Below are 23,003 nucleotides of genomic sequence, written 5' to 3' on the forward strand. Positions count from 1 at the left end.
TTATGTTATGTATATCAAAGGTTCTGTATTTTTAATTGTGGGGAGCAAAATGCAATGCAACACAATTATCATTCAGAGATATTCAAATACATTTTCTTAAAAAGCCTGTTGTACTATATTTGATGCTTACATTTTATGATTTTTCTAAAAATATTATACACATCACGTAAACATGAGCTGCTTCAGTCCAGTAAGTGTTCATCTTCAAATATTACTAACAATATAAAAGTTATTCTTATGTTTACTTATGTGTAAAATTCAGTAAAGATTTTACAGCAAATAAAACGTGTACCACGAATTGAAGGTGGACTTTTTATTTTTGAATAATAAAGAGATATAAATAAAAAAGATAATAATAAAAAAAAACACAATCAGACAACAGAAGGCATGAGTACAACAGTTTTTTCAGAAAAGTTTTGATCATGTCGATTATTTAGAGGCCTTCGAAATTGGCATATCAAATATGATACAGTAGGCATAATGACTTACATTTTACACTGAAGAAAATAGATTCACTTTAAATAAGAAGGTTCTTATAATAATTTCTTTGAATGTGTCCATTTGAGCAAATTAAGTTAATTGTTGCTATTTTCTTGCTCAAATATGTTATGTTTATGCTCGGAAATAGTTCTAACTCTATGACTCCCCATTCCCTGCACTTAAACGGCCATTTGACCTGCTTGGGCTAGACATGATATCACTGAAAAAAACAAAAAAACAAAAACAGTCAAGACAACACACACACACTCAGACAATTGTCATAAATAATTACCTGGAGAGAGGCTGACTTGTCCTTGCCTTTCTTCTTCCTCTCTTTCTCCTTTCGCTTGCGAAACTTTTTAAAGTAGTCCTGAATCAGGAAGCTGGCATAGAACTTTCCTGCAGTCACCTCATTCCCTGAAACGTAGAGAGATGGATTTGTTAAAAGACAAAAAATGAGGGAGAAAAGTTGTATATGTGGTTGGTTGTCCACATTAAGCATATAAGAAGATATTATTGTAACATCCTGTACCTGCAGGGGGAGGTATAACTTCATCCAGGAGTTTGGGTTTAGTGCGTTTCCAGATCTTCTTAAGGATAGCTCTCAGCTCTTCATTCTGCTGGTCAATGGGGCCTGTGTTGAACGGAAAGGTACTGTATTACTGTGTTTAGGATAGAAAAAATATAAATTTTTGCTGTAGTGTTTGTCAACAATCTATAAGTATCCGAAAAGTTTGATTCATGGAAGCAACAGAATTGACAGAAGTAAGTGTATTAATTGTATGTTAGTGCGTTTATGTGTGTGTGCAGAAGTTCAACCGTCTGTTTTAATCTTGAGTGAAGTTCTGACGAGAGCAAACAGGGTGGCGTTGAAGGACACAGTGCCATCAGGATAGAGAGGCACATTCATAGCTACCAGTCTCTGCCAAAGAGAAAGAGAAAGATAGGCAGAGAGAAACAGAAAGGTGTAGATATAAATGGTTGCTATGTGGAGTATGTTGAAATGGGGCAGTTAGGGTGTTCTGGGTGGTTGCTAGGTGGTTGTTTACTGGGCCTCACAAGACTCTATGATATTTTGGTCTTTACATACACTATCATTCAAACGTTTGGGGTTAGTAATTACATTTTTGTTTTGTTTTATTAAGCAAGGATTCGTTATATTAATCAAAAGTGACAGTAAAGACTTTTATATTGTTACATATGATTTATATTTCAAATAAATGCTGTTCTATTAATGCTTTCCACTAAAATATTGTTTAATAAAATAACTGTTTTCAACATTGATAAATAATTTAAAAAAAATTTGGTAGCACTTTATTTCACAATCCTGTTTCGCATGAACATAAAATGTACTTATTGCAGTAATGACAATAACTAGTCATTAACCCTGAACCTACCCCTAAACCTTAACTTAACCTATATAGTTACACTACTGTAAAATAAAGTGGAACCAAAATGTTTCTTGGTTTCCTCCTAAAATGTAAGTCTACAGGACTTTTCACCCATTTCATTGTCCACCAGTTACTGTACAAATCCAAATGTCCTTACCCTACACGCTACTCGATGTGGACAGAGTTTCCCAAAGCCCAGCGGAGGCTGAATTCTGCGCAGCATGGTGACTACATCTAGATGTTTAATCCTTCCCCTGATGCAAAGAGATGCAACAGTATTTATACATTGAATTTACTTACTCATTTAAGACTGTGAGATTTAGTTATGCTCTCATAAAAACAGACACAAAGCTTAATGTTTGTGAATGTGTGAAATCACTTACGTGGCTTCTGGATCGTAATCTGACCAGACTCTTTTAAACTCATCGAGGTGATGAGTGCCCAGCACAGTCCAGTCTCTGGTCAGATACTCAAAGTTATCCATGATGACAGCGATGAACAAGTTAATGATCTGAAAAAATGCAGATTAATCACTAAACTTTTTTTTTCAGAGATAATAGATTTATATTTCCCCAAGAAAATATATGTTTGCTCACAAATCTTTTACATTCACTCGCAAAAGTTTGAAAGTTTTTCACGAAAAACTTTCCATTTTCTAGTAAAAGCATTAAAGTTTTTCCCAATAATCACCAGTTTTTCTATTTTCCATCAACACAACTTTTGCAAGAGTGTGCAAAACTTTTGCGAGTTAAAGGTGCAGTAAGCATTTTCTGAGAAACACTGTTGATATTTGAAATCAACCCAAACAAACACACCCCTCCCTTCATTGCTCCGCACCCAAAAAGCATAAACACACAATGTAAGAGTATCATAGATGAAGGGAAGCAAAATAATGCTTCAGAAAAATTAAGCGAAGATGACGAACGGCCAACAAGGAAAAACAAAAAATTACCATACACTATACAAGTATACAGGTTCATTGTAAGTCGCCAGCAGCACACCAGGGGCCTGTTTCAATAAGGAGGTTCAACCAACTCTGAGTTTAAACCTGAACTCTGAGTTGACTTACTCTGAGATGGGAAACTCTGAGTTTTGGGTTTCAGAACAGCTTAATTGAGGTAGTTCAATCAACTCTGAGTAGACTGACTCTGAGTTAAGCACATGCACCCCAAATATTAAAAGCCACGATCAATGGAGCTCCGAAATTACGATTCACCATGGCAACAGCACCCAACAAAAAGATGTTTGCATACTTCCGGGTCAATATGTAAGTTTAATTCTTAATTATTTTAAATAAGTTTAATTTTCATGGTATCCAAAAGGCAAAAAAAGAATGTGGCAGGAGCTAAAAATGAAAAATAAAAACATAATTCAATCAGGTAAAGCTTTAAGCATAAAATGTTTCATGGGTGTAGGTTTAATGACTTTACAAACATTTGACATATTAAATAAATATCATTCATTGTCCAATGTGCAGCAGCTATTCGCACATAGACCTTTTTACAGTGATGACGTGCTTTAATTGTCATCAATATCGTAAATCCTGCAACGTTTTTTGAATTTTTTTTTTATATGTATGTATATTTATAACACTAATACTTTGTATTATATTACTTTTACATAAAATTACAAAAAACAAGTTTCTGCTGCTGTGAGGGTGTTTTTAATACAGCGTCTATGGGAATGATGGTGAAAAATTATATTGTTCTCTCTTTTCACTTCCGTTCTCAATCTCACTCTATTTTTCCCTCTTTTGGAAAGTTGTGAAATCACTACTGTGGAGTTTTTACTTTGCTATTTGAGCAAATGGGGACACAAAAATATATATTTAATGTATTCTCTCATTCACCGCTATAAAAGTTAAGCCAACTATGACGACTTCAGCTTCGGAAACCCAGAAATGTGAAAAGGGTCTATGCTCTTTTCACATAATGAAATGTTCTCTAATCCCACCAGTTACATTTAGGAAAGAACATTCTAGAAGTCTTATTCTATTGAATAAGTTTGCACAAGGCTACAGAAAACTGTTGTGTTTATTTTTCTTCAAATGCAGTCTAAGCCGATGAGTTTTGAATGTTATATGTTGTATTTGTTCAAGTTCAAAATAAAACGTATTATAAACTAAACAAATCCATGTTTCATTGTTGGCAAAACTATCATGATAGCCTTTATATTTCACATCTATGTGGTTCAGTCTTGTATATTGATTAGGCCTACTTTGCTATTCTATAAATATATAGGCCTAATAAGTTGTATTATAATATGCTATAATGTAAATATATTTATCTAAATGTATCAATTAGTTTGTTTCAAATATGAAACAAACTAATTGATTAGTTCCCCGCGCTCCCCTATATGGAATGTAAGACTAAACCTGTACTATCTCTTTTAATATAATCACTTTCTTATCAACTATATTTGAGTTTTAAAAAATCTGAGTTTAAAATGTCTGAGTTCCGGTCCCAGCGCAACTGATACTCAACTGCTATTGGCTCATCTGCGTTCGAGGCGAGGGGCTTACCGATAGGTCAATTGGATAGACCTACAACCAATTAGAGCAATGGAGCGATGCATAGTTGTCAACAGAACTCAACTACACGCATACTGGAAGAAATAGAAGAAGATGACTGGAAACGATCTTTTCCGGTGTTGTAAAAAAGAATATAAGGATATACGGAGTACTTACCAACACGATCATCATTTTTGAGAGAAATAGTAAAGGTGAATGCATATACCAACAAGTTCTCCGTTTAGGATTAGAACGAATTCAACCCAAGGGTTCTTTGGTGATGTGCATGATTACGTTACTGTTGATCATCTGTCCATCATCGTATAAAGCCCGCCCTGACAATTAGATTCGTCCGAACAGCTCTGGTTTGAGCATAGTTGCTCCACAACGGATCAAGTCCAGACCGAACTTCACGACCTCAAATGTTCATAATGTTATGCCTGATTGGTGTATATTTTGTGTAGTGTTGATAAAGCTTACTAAATATTTAAGGCAAAACTTTTGCGAGTTAGATAGATGTATTGAAGTGGAAGCGCAGAGGATAGAGCAAAACAAAACACTGGTCACGAATTAGAAGTCTAAAATTTGAATTTTTAAAGAGAAATGTCGGAAGAGCTTGAGTTTGTTGCCTAGCCATATTTGTTTGAACCGCGAAAGACGTCTACTCTTGGAACTAGACTCGAGTGAGTGATTATAGTTTATAAAGTTATAAATATGGATATTTTTCTTATAAAAACTCATCGCTTCGCTTCAAAAGGCCTTTTTTAACCCCCTGGAGTCGTATGGATTATTTTTATGATGGATGGATGCGTGTTTTTGGGCTTTTAAAAAAGGTACCATTCACTCCCATTATAAAGCTTGGAAGAGCGAGGATATTTTATAATATTTAGAGAGTCATATACACCTAGGATGGCTTGAGGGTGAGTAAATTATGGGATCATTTACATTTTTGGGTGAACTAACCGTTTAACACAAAAGGTTGGTCTTCAAGAGAAACTTATGCAAGTTAATGCAAAACTTTTGGGGACGTTAACATGAAACTTTTGCAAAAGCGTGCAAAACGAGTGAAAATTTTAAGTTTCTGGGGGGAATGCAAAACTTTTGGGAGACAATGTTGTAGATGTTTTATCCCTTACCAGGAAAGCACAGAGTGCAAAGAAACTGATGAAATAGAGGTACGCCAGGTTACTTCCACAGCTGTACTCCTCCCCTGGCTCAATGTCAGACTCTGGGTCACACCGACGCCCTGGCAGTGCCGCAAGCATGATCTGCTGCCACTGTTCACCTGTTGCACATCTGGGACATGTGGGACGCACAACACAAACCTTTACTTGAAACCATTGACTAACCAGATAAAAAAGCAAATGATTATCCAAAATCAAATATCAACCAGATGGTTAAGGCTGTTCTTACCTGAAAAGCAGCAATACAGCCATGAAAAAGGTTTGGAAATTGTTGTTCCGACTGAGCTCAGTGTTGTCGTCTATAGCTATCTTCCCAAATGACTGGAACCACAGCAAAGAGTTTAACTTCGCAATCTCGAGCGTTTCTCAAGTGAGGAGAGGGAGAGGACAGAGAGAATAAACATACACAAACGTATAAAGATGAACCCACCTGCATTCCAATCACGCCATAGATGAAAAAGATCATCGCAATAAGTAGGCCGACATATGGCAGTGCCTGAAGGAAAGCAGAGAGACAGGTAGAAATTATACAGATAAGGGAATTGGGAATGTGAGAGTCTAATGAGCTTGTTTGTTGACTAAATTTCTCACTTGTAGAGATTTAAGGAAGGTCCAAAGGAGGGTTCGAATGCCTTCACCCTTACTGAGCAGCTTGACTAGTCGCATAACTCGGAAAAGACGGAAGAAAGTGATGGACACTTTGGCGCTCTCCCCATCTTTCCCCTTTTGAAGTGGAAAAAGAGAAGGACATACCAAATATTAATGTATAATATTAAAAAGTCCAGTTAACAAGGTCCTTGATCATGTCAGTGGCACATTTCAACATGAAGCAGTCACAATATAATGGTTTTGCTAAGAGACAGGCAGTGAAATCTACATTCGACCTAACAGCAAAAAGCCTGTTTAAGAGTTAAAGCCCATTCACATCACGGACGATATCTTTACAGATAACTATATTAGCGTCCACACCAGCTAACAATATCGTTCTGTTTCTTCTAAGGGTTTGCTTGTCAGACCTTTAAATGCTCAAACTCGTTAACAAAGCATGGATCCTGATTGGCTGTTGTTTTTATCGTTCATCAGTTGGTTATTCCAATGATATAGCTGTGGTGTGGACTCTGCTATTCTTTAATATTGAGAACGATTTTAGAACTATATCTTTATCGTTATCTTTCATTCTTTATAGTTATCATCCTTGGTGTGAACGGTCAGAAAATGTGGAAAACTGTGAAATGGTTAAAAAAAAAAAAATTATTCCAAAGACAATCAAATGGTTAAATAAAATAAAATATGGCCTTTAAAGAAAAGATCAGAAAATCTCAAGAACTCTAATGAAAGTCATGAAAGACTAACATTTAATGAGCTATACAAATATACAAAGCCAATTTAATATTTATATAATATAATATAATATAATATAATATAATATAATATAATATAATATAATATAATATAATATAATATAATATAATATAATATAATATAATATAATAATATAATATAATATAATCATATTAAATAAAAATATTATAGTGCGGTTCTAAAACTTCTATGTATCGCCACATAAACCAGGACCAAAGTGGGTGTATTAATCGAAAATTATGGAAACAAATCAGTAGCAACTTCTTATTGCTGACAATTAATGTTTTATTGTGAATTTTGAATGTACAATTTATGTATACACCGATCAGGCATAACATTATGACCACCGTCCTAATGTGTTGGTCCCCCTTTTGCTGCCAAAGCAGCCCTGACCCGTCGAGGCATGGACTCCACTAGACCCCTGAAGGTGTGCTGTGGTATCTGGCACCAAGATGTTAGCAGCAGATCCTTTAAGTCCTGTAAGTTGCGAGGTGGGGCCTCCATGGATCGGACTTGTTTGTTCAGCACATCCCACAGATGCTCGATTGGATTGAGATCTGGGGAATTTGGAAGGCCCAGTCAACACCTCAAACTCGTTGTTGTGCTCCTTAAACCATTCCTGAACCATTTTTGCTTTGTGGCAGGGCGCATTATCCTGCTGAAAGAGGCCACAGCCACCAGGGAATACCGTTTCCATAGAAGGGTGTACATTGTCTGCAACAATGTCTAAGAAGGTGGTACGTGTCAAAGTTACATCCACATAGATGGCAGCCTTTGCTCCCCACATGCATCATTGAGCCTTGGCCGCCCATGACCCTGTCGCTGGTTCACCACTGTTCCTTCCTTGGACCACTTTTGATAGATACTGACCACTGCAGACCGGGAACACCCCAAAAGAGCTGCAGTTTTGGAGATGCTCTGACCCAGTCGTCGTCACAATTTGGCCCATGTCAAACTCACTCAAATCCTTATACTTGCCCATTTTTTCCTGCTTCTAACACATCAACTTCGAGGACAAAATGTTCACTTGCTGCCAAATATATCCCACCCACTAACAGGTGCCGTGATAAAGAGATAATCAGTGTTATTCACTTCACACGTCATAATGTTATGCCTGATTGGTGTATATTTTGTGAAGTATTGATAAACAATAGATATAAAGCTTACAGGATATGAATACTTATATGAATACTGATTTATAAGGTAACAAAACTGCATTTCCCTTCATTCTGTTCTCTGTGGCATATTCTTACCTCCCCATGGCCTCCTCCACCCTGAGCCAGTAACAGGACGTTCCAAACGCACACAGGGGAGCAGGAAACAGAAGATATGTGACATGATAGAAATTGATGAGTGAGTGTGTGTCTAAGATAACAAATCTTATAGTACTTTAATCATTGTCACACCAAAAGATCACATGCATGGAAATCCATGCATATAGTTTTAAAATAATAGTTACATACACTGAACTCTGCAATCATGATGTCCACCAAACTGCCCACCACTATCAGTGCATCAAAAGAGTTCCAGGCATCTATAAAATAGTGCTGTGTAATCCACAACAAAGAAAAGAAAGAGGGAGAGAGAGAGAGATTAAAATGCACAAACGTAAAGGCACACACGTCGACGTGTTATCAAACCATTGGAGCAAGTGAAAAGTGAAGTGACAGAGGAAATAAAGTGTGCAGCAAGTCTCACGTAAGGTCTCAGAGCCAGAAGTTTGATGATCATCTCAACAGTAAAGAGCGTAGTGAAGATCATGTTCAAGATGTCCATCACAGAGTTGAAGAGTTTGGACTGCTCATAGTGCTGTGGGGTCACAGTGATGTAATCTCATTAGTGGACTAGACTACATGTGATTGGCTGCATTTTCACGCAGAACCTCGCCAAAGGAGCTTTACACTGATATAAGATATATTGTATCAATTAGTTTTTCCATTTCTAATAAACATTTGAAACATTTCAGGTTTACTAAGGTCACCATAAAAATGTTGATAAATATGTAAATAATAAAACGTATTATAGTTTACATTTATATTAAATGCAAATTGAAATTAAGATAGCTTTTTTGAATAACTCAAGTTGGACTTAAGTACATCTTTATATATATACTTTAAAAATTACCACTATTGTCTTTGATATATGGATAAAGTGTACTGCCAAATGTACTGACGAGTATTTATGGTAAACTAAAATATAAAGTCATTTCTATTGAACCTTGTATGTCATGTATTTAATTTTTAAGTATATTTGTAATTATACATCTGTAATAATGTTGCAATTTAGTACATTTAAAATATATTAACTTCCCCCAGTGAAAAATAAATATACTAAAATGTATTTGAAATACATTTATTTTATGCTATGTATACTACAAATACATTTATATATTTATGTACTTAATATATATAAATACCCTGCAGTTGTACTTTTGTTATACTAAATTGGTATGCTTGAAGTCTTCTAAACTGGAACAACTAATTTTGTATATTTGATTGTGCGAAAGTGGAACTATTGCAAGTATAGGCTACTTAAGGTACACTTTAAATATCTTGCATTTAAAGACTGATATTAAACTGTGAGCATACTATCCTCACTAATAGTGATAGTAAACACATTTTAGGCTTAATATTAATATTAAGAAATGTGCACTGTGCAATAAAGAAGTACTCCAGATAAAGTTTAACAATATCAGTAAGTCTCAAGAGATAAGTCAGTAAATATGTTAATGGATTTGTAGTATATGAAATAATTGTATTTTAAATATACATAGTTTTGATGATCTAGTTTTTTTCACTAGGGTTTAGATGTAATATTAAATAACACAATACAGTTAAAATTATAATCAAGTACTTTACATGTGCTTTAGTAACCTATGTTAGTCAACACATTGCATATACTACTTTAAAGCACGACAAAAGAATATTACAAATGATTTAAAGTAAAACTTCTTATTTGACATTATTATAAAGTGAACTTTTTTATAAGTGTACTTAAGTGTGTTAAGAAACATGCTCATGAAATTGATCTCTTTAAGTACAATTAATTAGTCTTTTATTTCATTAACATTATATTATCTGCAAGTAAAGATTAAAAAAATACTTTTAAGATTGAAAGAACACTAGTTCTAAGTTCTAAGTGTACATTCAATACAATTAATCACACATCTTATTCACAAGGGATAGTATTTACAGTACAACAAGCTGTATGTAAAAGCAATGAAAATCTATTGAATACTTCCATTTAGATATAGCTAAGTAAACATGTGTGTGTTTGTACCTGTACAGCCAGCGCAAGCGTGTTGAGCAGAATGAGCACAAACATGATGTACTCAAACTGAGAGGAATTGATGATCCTCCAAAATTTTAGTTGAGAGGGGTTTTTGGGTATATAAATCTTTATTGGCTGAGCTTTCAATGCGTAATACACACATTGTCGCTGTGAGCAAAAGAGACATAACATGAGAGATACCATGAGACAACAAGAGCAACACAAGGAAAGACAAAAAAAATTAAATCAAGCAGACTAGACAATCAAAAGAGATTAACTTAACATCAATTTAGAACTGAGTATCCACTGATATGCTCTTGAATTCAGACTAACCTGATTCTTGTTTAGTTCGCAGTTTTTAAACTCAGCCTCTCCTTGTTCACGGAAGGTGATAATGACAAAACCCACAAAGATGTTCATCATGAAGAAGGCGATGATGATGATGTAGATGATGAAGAAGAAGGAAATCTCTACACGGTAGTTATAGATGGGTCCTCTGTTCTCTGCATTAGCGTCAATGGCTTTGTACAAGAGCCTGTGAAATTAAAAAAAAGACAATTAAAGTTTGGAGGATTCAAATTCATTGCTGTTTTGTAAAAATGTTTTCCTCACTCACTGCGGCCAGCCCTCAAACGTAGAGACGGTGAATAGTGCAAGCATGCCCATCAGCACATTGTCAAAGTTAAAGTCGCTGTTCTCCCAAACTCTCTCCCTCACCATTGGATGGTTCATATCACCATCTTTGAACACCACAAAAGTGCCCCTGAAGAAAAAAAACATATGCAAGTCTCAGAAAACCCAGTTTGTCATTGTAAGTGCAAATAAAACTACTTTAAGGCTAAACAACATACTTGCACTCTTCAGGTGTATGTTTGGCCTCATCAGTACATCTGTAGAACCGGCCCTGCAAGATGTATTACATTAATGTGAACCAAAATGAAAATACTGATATAACTTTAGCGATTTGGCTGCTGATTAACATTAACTAGGATGCACAGCCTAGGTGATGTCAACCTAAATGGAAAATTGTTTCAGGAATGAACCAAGTGTTACATTTTGATGAAAGACTCTTTTCTTAGGAACTGATAATTCAGGCAAAAAAAGGAACATACATTAAGAAGGTCCTTTTAATTCTATGTTCATTTTAAGTACCTTGAAAAGCTGCACACCAATGCAAGCGAACATGAACTGGAGGAGAGTTGTGACAATGAGGATGTTGCCAATAGTGCGGATGGCCACAAACACACACTGAATCACACTCTGAAGACAAACAGACAACACTCATTGAAAGTCATAGCTCTATTTAGAATGAATTAATTATTCTAGAATAATTTGGGTGATTTGATAAGGAATTAAAAATAATTTATATTAAATAAATACATCATACAAAATAAAAATAATTTTAAAAAGCTAAAAAAAAATACTTTTTACTCTTTTTTATTGTGAACCATCCAGATTTGTGCAAATATTTCAGTAACAATAAATTGAACAGAGTTCTCCTTTTTTAATTATTGTTATGATTTTTATTGTGATTATTACTAAATAACAACATTAAACAAAATAGGAAAAAATATATATTGTAACACTGCTATTATACAGTATTTTATAGTACAACTGAAACATTACAATACTTACATCATAATTTCATTTTTCACTTACATAATTTTTAAATATTAAACCATCAGTTTATATGTGTACAGCTCATGATACAGTGTTTCTGCCTCTCAGAGCAGTATATTAACATTGAGAAATACATTGTAAAATTGTACCTTGAGTCCCTTTGCCCTGTTGATGGCTCGAAGAGGCCTGAGCACTCGCAATACTCTAAGAATCTTTACCACAGAAATGGCACTCGAACTAAGTGCAGAAATGACAGTGAATGAATGAATGTATGAATGAATGAATCAATGAATGAATGAATGATGGAAACTTACTGCAAGAAGAAAGAGGTGAGGGACACGCTGACGACCAGAAGGTCCAGAAGGTTAAAGGCGTTTCTGCAGAAGGAACCTTGATGAAGGAAAGCTCCATACACAGTCATCTGAGCAACACACAGTCACATTGTCATTAATACATACACTCTAAATGAAGGTTAACCAGAATGTTTAAACTCAATGCTCACAATTAAGCGCAAAACCGCAGAGGGCTACAGACAGTCCTGGGTAGTAACCGATAACATGTAATCTTTATTGAAATTGAAATTGAGAGGCAACAGCACTTGAACTGAAAAATATACAGAAATCATTTCACTTTTAAGGAGTGTTTTCTCAATATTGCATATCCAATCAACTGCTGATGAAAACATTTGAATTATTATTCGATTTTATTTTTATTATTCGATATTATCACTTCCCATGTCTTCGGAAGGCTTTATTTTTCAAACACATTAAACTGCATAAATCCATGTAATTTCATAAAACTTTTATGTCAGCTGAACCTCTTTTGACCTAATATATTTAATAATATGGTCAATAATTTAACAATACATTTGCATAATCATAGTTCTTTGATGCCGATTAATGGTCACAACATGCAGGTAAAAAACTAAAATATTTATCTTTTTTAGTATGTGTTGATTTTATTTGGTTTATTTTAATTTGACACTTTTATGATTTAATTAATTCATTATTAGCTTTTCAAGAACTCACTAACCCCCTGCAGTTCCTTCACAAACCACAGTTTGACATAAAATGTAATGCAGTTCACATTGTGGAATATATTTTCTTTCTCTTTGTATTTTTATATCAATGTGGTAAAAAAAATAAGATTGTCTTATTAAAATCAATATGATAAATGAGTTAGGTCAAAAGTAATCAAAAAGTAGTCCAAATATATTACCTAAATGTGTGTAATGTAACAGATACATGTAACTACAATTTTCATAATGTAATTTGCAATCTGTAACAGACTACAACTTTTAAGTAATCTTCCCAGCACTGGCTAGTGATGTATCCCAATACTAGACATGTAAAACATGTAAAAAAATATATAAAAATCGGTTTGGAGCAAGCAAGATTTTAACTGTGCACGGGGTGATCAATAGTTTACCTTCAACATGATCTCAATAGTGAAGACGGTGGTAAAGACATAATCAGCATAGCCCAGCATCTATCATAGGACATAAAGACAGCAATCAAGAGTACAGTCATTGTCTTTGGTACCAGGGTCAATCTCATGAGTCTGGATCATTTAAAAAAAAAAAAAAAAGGTTTTGATATGATACTTTGCATATACACAGCTTTTTGGCTGGCTTAGTTGGGGACACTTAATATGTGGTAGTATTATTGACTTGACTGCACTGACACTGTTGGATGAGAACTGAACTGAGCTGGAAGATGACATCACTGTTTTCTCAAGAGAGAATCAACACTGAACTGATTTCAACTGAATAATGACTGTTTACTATTGTCTTTAGAGCTGCTTTACAGCAGAATTGAATTGGGTTACTGACACGCTATAGCAAAATATATAAATAACTGGCTAGGTAGAGAGCTCTTTAAAGGGTTAGTTCACCCAAAAATGAAAATTCTGTCATTAATTACTCACCCTCATGTCGTTCCAATCCTGTAAGACCTACGTTAATCTTCGGAACACAAATTAAGATATTTTTGATGAAATGCGAGGGCTCTCTGACCCCTCCATAGACAGCAATTTAATTAACAATTTCAAGGTCCAGAAAGGTAGTAAAGACATAGTTAAAATAGTCCATGCAACTCCAGACGAGAATACTTTTTTGCACAAGAAAACGGACAAAAATAACGACTTTATCCAACAATCTTTTCTTGCCTGTGCAAGTCTCCTACGCTGTTGACGTAAACAGTGTAGCACTTCCGAGTTCTACGGCAGAACGCCGACTCACCATTGGCTAGCTCCTGCCAGCATCACACGCATGCGTTGTGGTGCTCAAGTGAACAGCGTCAGTCAATAGTAAGCCAGCGTTCTGACGTAGCGCTTTGAAAGCGGTGCACTGTATTTATTACGTCAACAGCGTAGGAGACTGGCACAGACGAGAAGAGATTGTTGAATAAAGTGTGTTTTTTTGAGCACAAAAAGTATTCTTGTTGCTTCATAAAATTATAGGTTGAACCACTGGAGTCACATGGACTATTTAAACAATGTCTTTCCTACCTTTCTGGGCCTTGAAAGTGGTAATTAAATTGATGTATATGGAGGGGTCAGAGAGCTCTGAACGAAGGTCTTATGGGTTTGGAATGATATGAGGGTCAGTAATTAATGACATTTTTGTGTGAACTAAACCTTTAAGGTAACAATTGCAGGTTACTTACAGTGTAGAAAAAAACTATTTAAGGACCATTGATGAATAAATATATATTTAAAAGTAAAATTGTAAATATACATATGATAGTATTTACTGAATTTAATTTATGCTGGTTTTAAGGGAAAAAAAGCATTGTATTACAGTTGAAATTGAAAATGAAATTATTTTGTATTAAAGTAATACATGCGAATAATAAATGTTCCAAAAATAATGTCAAGTCTTCAAGGGATCACGCCATTTTATTAATCTCTATTTGGCACAAGGGATGGTGTTTGGGAATCATGGGTACCGCAGTGCTCTTGAGAAATGCCATCCAGCAGGGACAGGAGACCTATCACTATTTTAAGACTATCAAATGCTAATTTGCACGGACAGTTAGTGTGCCTGATTATTTCAGAATTTTAAAATGGTATGCTAATAATTTGGCTCACTTTGGGAATGTGAACAATGGGAAAAGTGAAAGATCTGGACACAGACTGGCCCTCAAGCATTCTGGGTCTTATCCTCCTCTATTCTAGAGGTGCATGAACTTACAACGTTCCTGACAGAATGAGTTTTGATTGGGTCTTCAGCGGCCAATGAAAAGCTACTCAGTATGATGAAGACGAGGATGAAGTTGGTGAAGTATGGATGATGAATGAGGTTGTGGCAGGCAACTCTGAGACTAAGTGAACATTAGCAAGGTCAATTTCAGGTCGGTGATAAGAAAAAATGATAATTATAAGCAACCATCATTTGTACAGTTTTTTTTAGACATACCAGTTTTTCTTTCCAAGGATGAAAAAGGAACTTCCATCAGGAATAGGAACAATTTTCTCCTTGGGTTGAAAACTTTCAACTTTCATGGGAGTGCCTATACCTTTTGAGAAAATTAAGGTTAAAAAAAAAAAATGTCATGAAAATAAATTCACATACATTCGCAATCACTGTCAAGATAAAGATTTGGACAGGACATAATTTACCCTCAAGCCCTTCAATTGCTCTCAACTCTTCATTCTCTTCCCAATCGTCCATATCATTCTGAACAAAGAAAAAAAATGAAGAAAAAGATAACAAGAGAATGATAATAGAAAGCAAAGTAGCTTAATAAATGCTTTGATCATATAATGCATAATTAATCACTGCACATTTTATAAAATCATATTTTTTATTCATCAAAATGTGATAACTTTTATTTTTTCCACTGAAAAAAACACCCCATTAATATTAACCAATAATATCTTAGCCTGCTTTTCACAACCCAATCTAATGATGGGTAAAATCAAATACCGTCCCACATTATCGCCTGCTGATTGTCTGTTATACTCTAAAATACTAAATCATATTACAGAAGTTAAATTTGTCTTGAATGCCTTTAAAAGAGAATGAAAGCAGGGTTCTTACACCAGCTTCGTCTTCCTCTCTTTCTTCATCATCTTCCCATTCATCATCCTCTTCTTTTTTCTCTCTTTAAAACAGAACAAACAAATTTAGTTATATGCCAATAAGCGCACAGCAATAACAATATATGGGTATTGCCTACTCTTTTTTCTTTTTGCCACCATCTCCGGCTAAGTTGTCCACAGCGATAGCCAAGAAGACATTCAGCAAGATGTCTGGTTGATGAATTAAGTCAAGGACCAGAAACAAGACTCCAGATACAAGAATAGCCATATGGACAGGCTAACGGATATGAAAATATGGAGCTTATAAATAGAATGTACTTTTATATATCTCTCATATCGAAAAGATACAGTTACCACAGACGAAAAGAATGACAAAGTAAATACAGACAATCATATTGGGAAACACTGGTCCACCATACGCCATGATGCCATCATACATGACAGAATTCCAGTCCTCTCCTGTTAGGATCTATATAAGAAAGGGGTTTTAGTCGACACCTCCCAGTTCAGTACATATTTGTATGTGAAACTATTGTATTCAGAATCTCTTCTCAGTCTCGTATATAAACTTTTATTACAGACTCTCTCTTTTTGTGTTCAGCAGAAGAAAGAAATTCATACAGGTTTGGAACAACTTGATGGTGAGAAAATAATGATAGAATTTCCATTTTTGGGTGAACTATCCCTTTAAGATGCGCTGTAAAGAACCACCTAAAGATATTGTTAATAAAGCAATAATTGTTTTGGGAGTATGATGACAAAAACATTTTTAAAGGGGCAAACCATTTTTTACAATTTGAAGATGTACATAAGCCTATACTCCCTTGTGAAAAAGAAGTGTCTTTAACCCCCCCCTGAAATTAAAATGACCTATTATTATTGCAGTTTTGTTTTTTAAAAAATACATTGCAAGTAACATAAAATTAGGTGTCCACATTTTTTTAATTTCACACTTAGTTTCAAACGTAAAGTAGGCCTATTATTAAGTATGCTAAAGTGTACTTCTTTTTCACCTTTATTTTTTACAGCTTTTAGGAGTTTATGTGATGATTAGTGTATATACTTGACCTCACAGGCTGCATAAATACAACATTTACAAACACTGTAAACACATTAAAAAAACCATATGCTTTTAGCTTAGTAACCTGAAAACAGGTGAGCAGGGCAGATGGAAACGTGTCGAAGGTGCTTCTTTTCATTTGAGTTTCATCAAAGTTGAACTTTCCACCAAATAGCTGCATGCCCAGGAGAGCGAAGATGATGAGGAAGAGGAAGAGCAGCAACAGCAGGGAGCAAATGGCTTTCATTGAATTCAGCAAAGAGCCCACCAGGTCTGAGAGGGCAGCCCAGTGTCTAAAGAGAGACGATCAGAATGTTCAATGAATCTTGAAAATTGAAAACAAAGACTTTTGAATGGGAGAAACTGCAATGCGCAATGTGGCAGAATACGTCCTGCCTTCTAAAAAAAAGAGCCAATAGCTCACTGCAACTGCCATTAGAATCTCCGGTTCCCACAGAAACCTGAGACTTGTGCTTAGGACTGCACATTCGCATTGGCTGGTCTAGCCTGAAAAATACGCTTTTTGAGCATAAGAAACAAAATTTTTGCGACAGTTTGAGTCAGATTTAGTTGCTGATTTGAAATATGTTATTTAATTGTGAGTTTGGCAAGCAGTTTTTGAGATTTCAAAATTCCCCCAATCAAATAGGACTTGGTCTTGGATGCTGTTATAATATTGTTATTATAGACATCTTTTTTTTTAAAAACACTAATAAAAATGACAGTCTCTAAATTAATGAATTCAAATGACACCCAAGTCATTAATACTACACTGTTTAACATTGAATCTCAAAGATCTGGAAACACTTATGAGCTAAATCACCTTGTGACTTTGAAGATACGCAGCAGACGAACGCAGCGCAGCACAGAGATTCCGATGGGCGGGATTACTTCCATCTCCACCAGCACCGTCTCCAGAATTCCACCACACACCACGAAACAATCAAAACGATTAAAGAGTGCCATGAAGTAGATCTGAAAGCCAAAGCTGTAGATCTTCATCAGCATCTCCAGTGTAAACAGAGCCAGAAGGATCTTATTTGCTCGTTCTGGGATATTAAAGAGACCATATTTAAGACAGGGTCAATTCATTTCATTAAAAGGCAAACTTTGGCAACACTTCAGTCACACAAACCCTGTATATCAGTGAGCCACTTGGGCTGGCCATAGTGTTCAGAGGCGCTGGCGGCAGTGTTGAGGAACACCAACAGTAGCACCAGCCAGTAGAAATTGGTGGATTTGACGGCCACACGGCAGTTCTTCCTAATGACCAGATTCAAGTGGTACAGCTGCTCACTGAGAAAGAGAAGAGTCATTAGCAAATATAGTGGAGATCAAGTTTGAAACTTTAAAACAATGTAAAATATGTCACTTTAAAATGATTAATCAGACAAGTAGGGAACAAAATGTTGGGGTTCTGGCAAAAACAAATAAACACTTACCAGAAACTTATAGCCATCAGTCGTGCCCTAGGGAAAAATTTTGGTTAATAAATTCTCAGGTGTTTAATCATTTATAATATATGAAAAAGCAATATTAATGTTGTACTTTATTTACATTATAGATGCACAGCAGCCACCGTCATCATCCAGGAATGCTTCAAACTCAGAGTCTGAATCTGATTCTGTATTTTAAAAAAAAGGACTGAATGTGTACTTCAGAAATTAAGACAAATGTCTATTATGTAGGTCATTAGCTTAATACACATAAATCTGAGTGAAACTCCAGTACCTCCATCTTCACTGTGTTTGTACCAGCCATATTTCTTCATCATCTTTTTCTTGGCCACCACAGCACCTGCCATTTACACCACAAAAAAAATGTTCTACATTGACAAAAAAAAAAAAAAAAACAAGCCTACAAACCTGCCTGTCATGATAGATAGAGCTGACTGCCCTTGTGAAAAAGAAGTGTGCCTAATTGCAGTGTACTTCAAATCTTGAAAGTAACTTTTAATAAACTGTATTTGCAGATAATATAATATTAATGAAACAAAAACTCACTTGACTGCGTACTTGAAGAGAGCACACTTTAATGATTACCTAGTTCTGGCATGAGAACTCTAGATCGCGCAGGCTGATATTTAACTAATTTGGTAGTGATCACATCATTATCTACTAGCACAGCTGATTGGTTGCTGTTGCATCAGTGCCCAATGAGCTGTGGCTTAACTTTCAAACAAATTTTCTGTTAGCTGTATGCAGCGTGCTTTCAGAAACCCTCCACCTTCCCCAGCGCCACCTGTATAGACCTGCTACAGGGGTTAAATCATGTATGTTACATGTGCAGCAGCATGACTTACATGCTCACAGCAATGTCTGTGAATGTATTGGCAGGAGCAAGTCTCGGCACCAAATACATTTACATTGCCATATCCATCACCATCTCTATTACCATATCAATCTCCCAAGAGTTGTCATGACAGAACTATATGCTATGTATTCCCTGGTTTTGTGTTTAGTTAATTGGACGTTTAGTTTGCATTTTACCCTGTTACCTGTCCTGTGTGCCATTTTTGTAGTCCTTTGTAGTTTTTCTAGTTGATCAGTTCTTGAATCATTACCAGGTATGTCTTGTTTGCCTATTACCCCTCTAGTGTTTAAACCTCAGGGTTTCTTGTGTTCCTTGTCAAGTCTTGACCTACACGAATGTACAGTTCATGTGCCCATATAATCTTAGCATAAGTGATAAACAGATTTGGCTTGCTGTCTGCTCTCAGAGAGGATATTCTACTCAAGCTCCCATTGCTCCCCTATAACACAGGCAAAATTGTACAAAAGGAGGAGAAGGGGAGGAGAAGGGGAGGAGGAGGGATGCCCGAAAACTAACAACAGGAAGTGGTAAGAGGCTGGTTTTTATACCTTATTAATTATTAATTGAAAGATTAGATGGGCGTACTCCTCCTGAAATAACGTTTAATAACTTCACTTGGAGCTGCTCATTCTCTTCTCTGTTCCCTGGTTCTCTGGTCTCTGTTGTGGTTTTGTTATGTTTATTTTGTTATTAAACTCTTTTACCTATGGATCCAGCTCCCTTTGTTTTTGAGTTCACCCAGCATTACACTATGTTTCTCAACACGTTTTAGTACTCATTTAAATATTTTCAATAGAAATGACAATAAAGTATAAGCTTGTCAGTACATATTCTAACTATATTTCAAAAGAAGTAATTATGAAATTACATGTAGATGTAGTTCCCTTTCGTTCAGTCACTACGACGTACGTTAGTGACTAACGAATGGGGGTTTCGCTTAGAAGCCAATCAGGACTCTCTGTTGCGCACTACGGTGTCCACAGAGGGCTTGACGTGGCGTGGTGTGGCTGTCCGAAGCACCCTCCCAAAGCCTGTGGGCTCGTCTACTTCGGTGGCGTGGTCCTGCAGAGCTACGGGCAGGCCGCCGCCCCTTTGCACATGCACAAGGGTGGAGCCGACCCAGGGCTCTTCAATGAGCTGCGTGCCGCAACTGATCCTGCCCCCGGGCGGTGAAGGTGGCCACACGCTCCCTGGGTCGGGCGATGTCCACAGCTGTGGTCCGGGAGAACACCTGGCCTTACCTGGTGATGTGGAGGACGTTGAGCGGGCCCGCCTCCTCAACTCACCCATATCCCAGGCTGGCCTCTTCGGTGGCGCGGCTGAGAACTGCGCCCAACGGTTCTCGGCCGCCCCAGAGCAGACTGAGGCTGTCACACGTACTGCCCCGGCGGCCAGCTGCTGCACCCAGCCGCCGGCTCAGTCGCCTTGGTCTGCTCGCCGCCGAGGGCGCCCTCCCTCCTCCGGCCCGGCCCCAGCAGCAGCCTTTACCTGGGCCGCGCCGTGGAGGTGGTTGAGGATGACGCCCAGTCCGCTCCCCAGCCTGGTTAAACGCCAGGCTGGAGGTGGACAACTCAGAGATGGGTTCCAGTTCTTCCCAGGGGATGGTAACAGGGCCTCTACTTCCCCCGGTGGAGGGCCGGGGGAAAAATCCTTCCGCTGCTGGCCCCCGGGCTAGCAGCGCTTGGGAAGAACTCATGTCCCTGTCTCTGAGGACCCAGAGACCGGTGATGACAGTGCGCGCCACCCACGGGTCCCGCCACTCGCATCCCTCTCTGTCGCCAGCCTCCTGGCAGAGCAGACCCCAGTGGAACGCGCGTCCTTCCCTGGTCTCCTCTGTCAGGACGCAGCCATTAACCGCACCCCCACACCGGGACACCCAACAGCCTCCCTTGTCCGGGTCGGTAACGCTGCATCGCTGCCCCACACCGGGTACACCTGTAGTCCGAATGACCCCGCTGGTGCAGTTCCTGGGAGCCTGGCTTCAGATTCCAGGGCTGTCCCGCTGGGTCGCGAAGACAGTCAGGTGCGGCTACGCGATTCAGTTCGCGCAGGTTCCTCCCTGTTTCCGGGGAGTCCGCTTTACTATGGTCGGGGCCAATGCCCCTGTCATGCGAGCGGAGGTTGCCACCCTACTGGCGAAGGGTGCGATCGAACCTGTCCCTCCAGCCGAGATGAAGTCCGGGTTTTACAGTCCCTACTTCATTGTACCCAAAAAGACCGGTGGGTTGAGACCAATCCTGGACCTGCGCATCTTGAACCGTTACCTTCACAAGTTTCCGTTCAAGATGTTGACAGCGAAACGCCTTTTCGAATGCGTTCGTCCCGACGATTGGTTTGCAGCGATCGACCTGAAGGACGCCTACTTTCATGTCTCCATCCTACCTCGACACAGACCGTTCCTACGGTTTGCTTTCGAGGGGCGGGCATACCAGTACGCAGTCCTCCCATTCGGGCTATCTCTGTCCCCTCGCGTCTTTACGAAGATTGCCGAGGCAGCCCTTGCGCCCCTACGGCAGCACGGGGTTCGCATCCTGAACTACCTCGACGACTGGCTCATACTGAGTCACTCTCGAGAGCAGGTTTGCGAACACAGAGATCTGGTTCTCCACCACTTAGCCTGTCTGGGCCTTCGGGTCAACTGGGAGAAGAGCAAACTTTGCCCCGTGCAGAGAATCTCTTTTCTCGGTATGGAGATCGACTCGGTCGCCATGTGCGCGCAGCTTACGAGCGAGCGCGCGCAGTCTATGCTGACTTGCCTCCGTCAAATCGAGAGCAAGAGTGCGGTTCCACTTAAACATTTTCAGAGGCTCCTGGGGCATATGCATCTGCAGCCGTGGTAACGCCGCTCGGATTGCTACATATGAGACCGCTTCAGCACTGGCTTCGCGATCGAGTCCCGAGATGGGCATGGCGGTCTGGCACGCTCCGGGTCCAAATAACCCGGGCCTGCTTACAGACACTCACTCCCTGGTCGAACCTCAGTTTTCTACGGGCCGGCGTGTCCTTAGAACGAGTTTCCAGGCATGTTGTTGTATCAACGGATGCCTCCTCCACGGGCTGGGGTGCCATGTGCAATGGACAAGCAGCCGCGGGCTCCTGGACAGGACCCCAGCGCCTTCTGCATGTCAATTGCCTCGAGTTGCTGGCAGTACGGTTCGCCCTGCACTGCTTCCGAGCGTTGCTGAGGGGTCAACACGTACTTGTCCGGACAGACAACACGGCCACAGTAGCGTACATCAACCACCAGGGCGGTCTACGCTCCCGCCGTATGTCTCAACTCGCCCGCCATCTCGTTTTATGGAGTCAGAAGCACCTGAGGTCCCTTCGTGCTATCCACATCCCGGGACACCTGAACCGTGCAGCCGACGAGCTCTCACGGATTCAGCCACTTCCTGGAGAATGGAGACTCCATCCCCAGACGGTCCAGCTGATTGGGGAACAGTTCGGTGACGCACAGGTAGATCTGTTTGCCTCCCAAGACTCTTCCCACTGCAGCCTGTACTATTCCCTGACCGAGGGCACGCTCGGCACGGATGCACTGGCGCACAGCTGGCCCCAGGGCCTACGCTTATATGCGTTTCCCCCAGTGAGCCTTCTCGCACGGGTACTGTGCAAGATCAGGGAGGACAAGGAGCAGGTCATGTTGGTCGCCCCGTATTGGCCCGGCCAGACCTGGTTCTCAGAACTGCTACTCCTTGCGACAGCCCCTCCCTGGCCTATACCTCTGAGACCTGACCTCCTCTCTCAGAGACGGGGCACCCTATGGCACC

At 38.6% G+C, this 23,003-nt stretch overlaps 1 protein-coding gene across 1 annotated transcript in view; it reads right to left on the reverse strand.

Annotated features, from left to right (window-relative positions):
• cacna1fa (calcium channel, voltage-dependent, L type, alpha 1F subunit a) overlaps window positions 1–23,003 on the reverse strand; it is a 49,946-nt gene that overhangs the window by 15,308 nt on the left and 11,635 nt on the right. The window contains exons 10-41 of the mRNA XM_079827919.1: window positions 18,652–18,717; window positions 18,478–18,544; window positions 18,363–18,389; window positions 18,056–18,216; window positions 17,744–17,969; window positions 17,006–17,213; window positions 16,209–16,329; window positions 15,998–16,070; window positions 15,859–15,922; window positions 15,438–15,495; window positions 15,235–15,334; window positions 15,010–15,139; window positions 13,245–13,304; window positions 12,131–12,237; window positions 11,966–12,053; window positions 11,349–11,456; window positions 11,048–11,100; window positions 10,813–10,959; window positions 10,530–10,731; window positions 10,206–10,364; window positions 8,625–8,735; window positions 8,390–8,473; window positions 8,180–8,200; window positions 6,156–6,287; window positions 5,995–6,060; window positions 5,794–5,885; window positions 5,517–5,676; window positions 2,255–2,382; window positions 2,029–2,125; window positions 1,300–1,402; window positions 1,013–1,114; window positions 773–897 (exon numbers count right to left, since the gene is read on the reverse strand). Coding sequence (XP_079684045.1) covers window positions 773–897; window positions 1,013–1,114; window positions 1,300–1,402; window positions 2,029–2,125; window positions 2,255–2,382; window positions 5,517–5,676; window positions 5,794–5,885; window positions 5,995–6,060; window positions 6,156–6,287; window positions 8,180–8,200; window positions 8,390–8,473; window positions 8,625–8,735; window positions 10,206–10,364; window positions 10,530–10,731; window positions 10,813–10,959; window positions 11,048–11,100; window positions 11,349–11,456; window positions 11,966–12,053; window positions 12,131–12,237; window positions 13,245–13,304; window positions 15,010–15,139; window positions 15,235–15,334; window positions 15,438–15,495; window positions 15,859–15,922; window positions 15,998–16,070; window positions 16,209–16,329; window positions 17,006–17,213; window positions 17,744–17,969; window positions 18,056–18,216; window positions 18,363–18,389; window positions 18,478–18,544; window positions 18,652–18,717 — 3,446 coding nt within the window. The remainder of the gene's footprint in view (window positions 1–772; window positions 898–1,012; window positions 1,115–1,299; window positions 1,403–2,028; window positions 2,126–2,254; window positions 2,383–5,516; window positions 5,677–5,793; window positions 5,886–5,994; window positions 6,061–6,155; window positions 6,288–8,179; window positions 8,201–8,389; window positions 8,474–8,624; window positions 8,736–10,205; window positions 10,365–10,529; window positions 10,732–10,812; window positions 10,960–11,047; window positions 11,101–11,348; window positions 11,457–11,965; window positions 12,054–12,130; window positions 12,238–13,244; window positions 13,305–15,009; window positions 15,140–15,234; window positions 15,335–15,437; window positions 15,496–15,858; window positions 15,923–15,997; window positions 16,071–16,208; window positions 16,330–17,005; window positions 17,214–17,743; window positions 17,970–18,055; window positions 18,217–18,362; window positions 18,390–18,477; window positions 18,545–18,651; window positions 18,718–23,003) is intronic.

This window comes from Gobio gobio, assembly GCF_949357685.1.
Source record: "Gobio gobio genome assembly, chromosome: 10".
NCBI classification, from domain to species: domain Eukaryota; kingdom Metazoa; phylum Chordata; class Actinopteri; order Cypriniformes; family Gobionidae; genus Gobio; species Gobio gobio.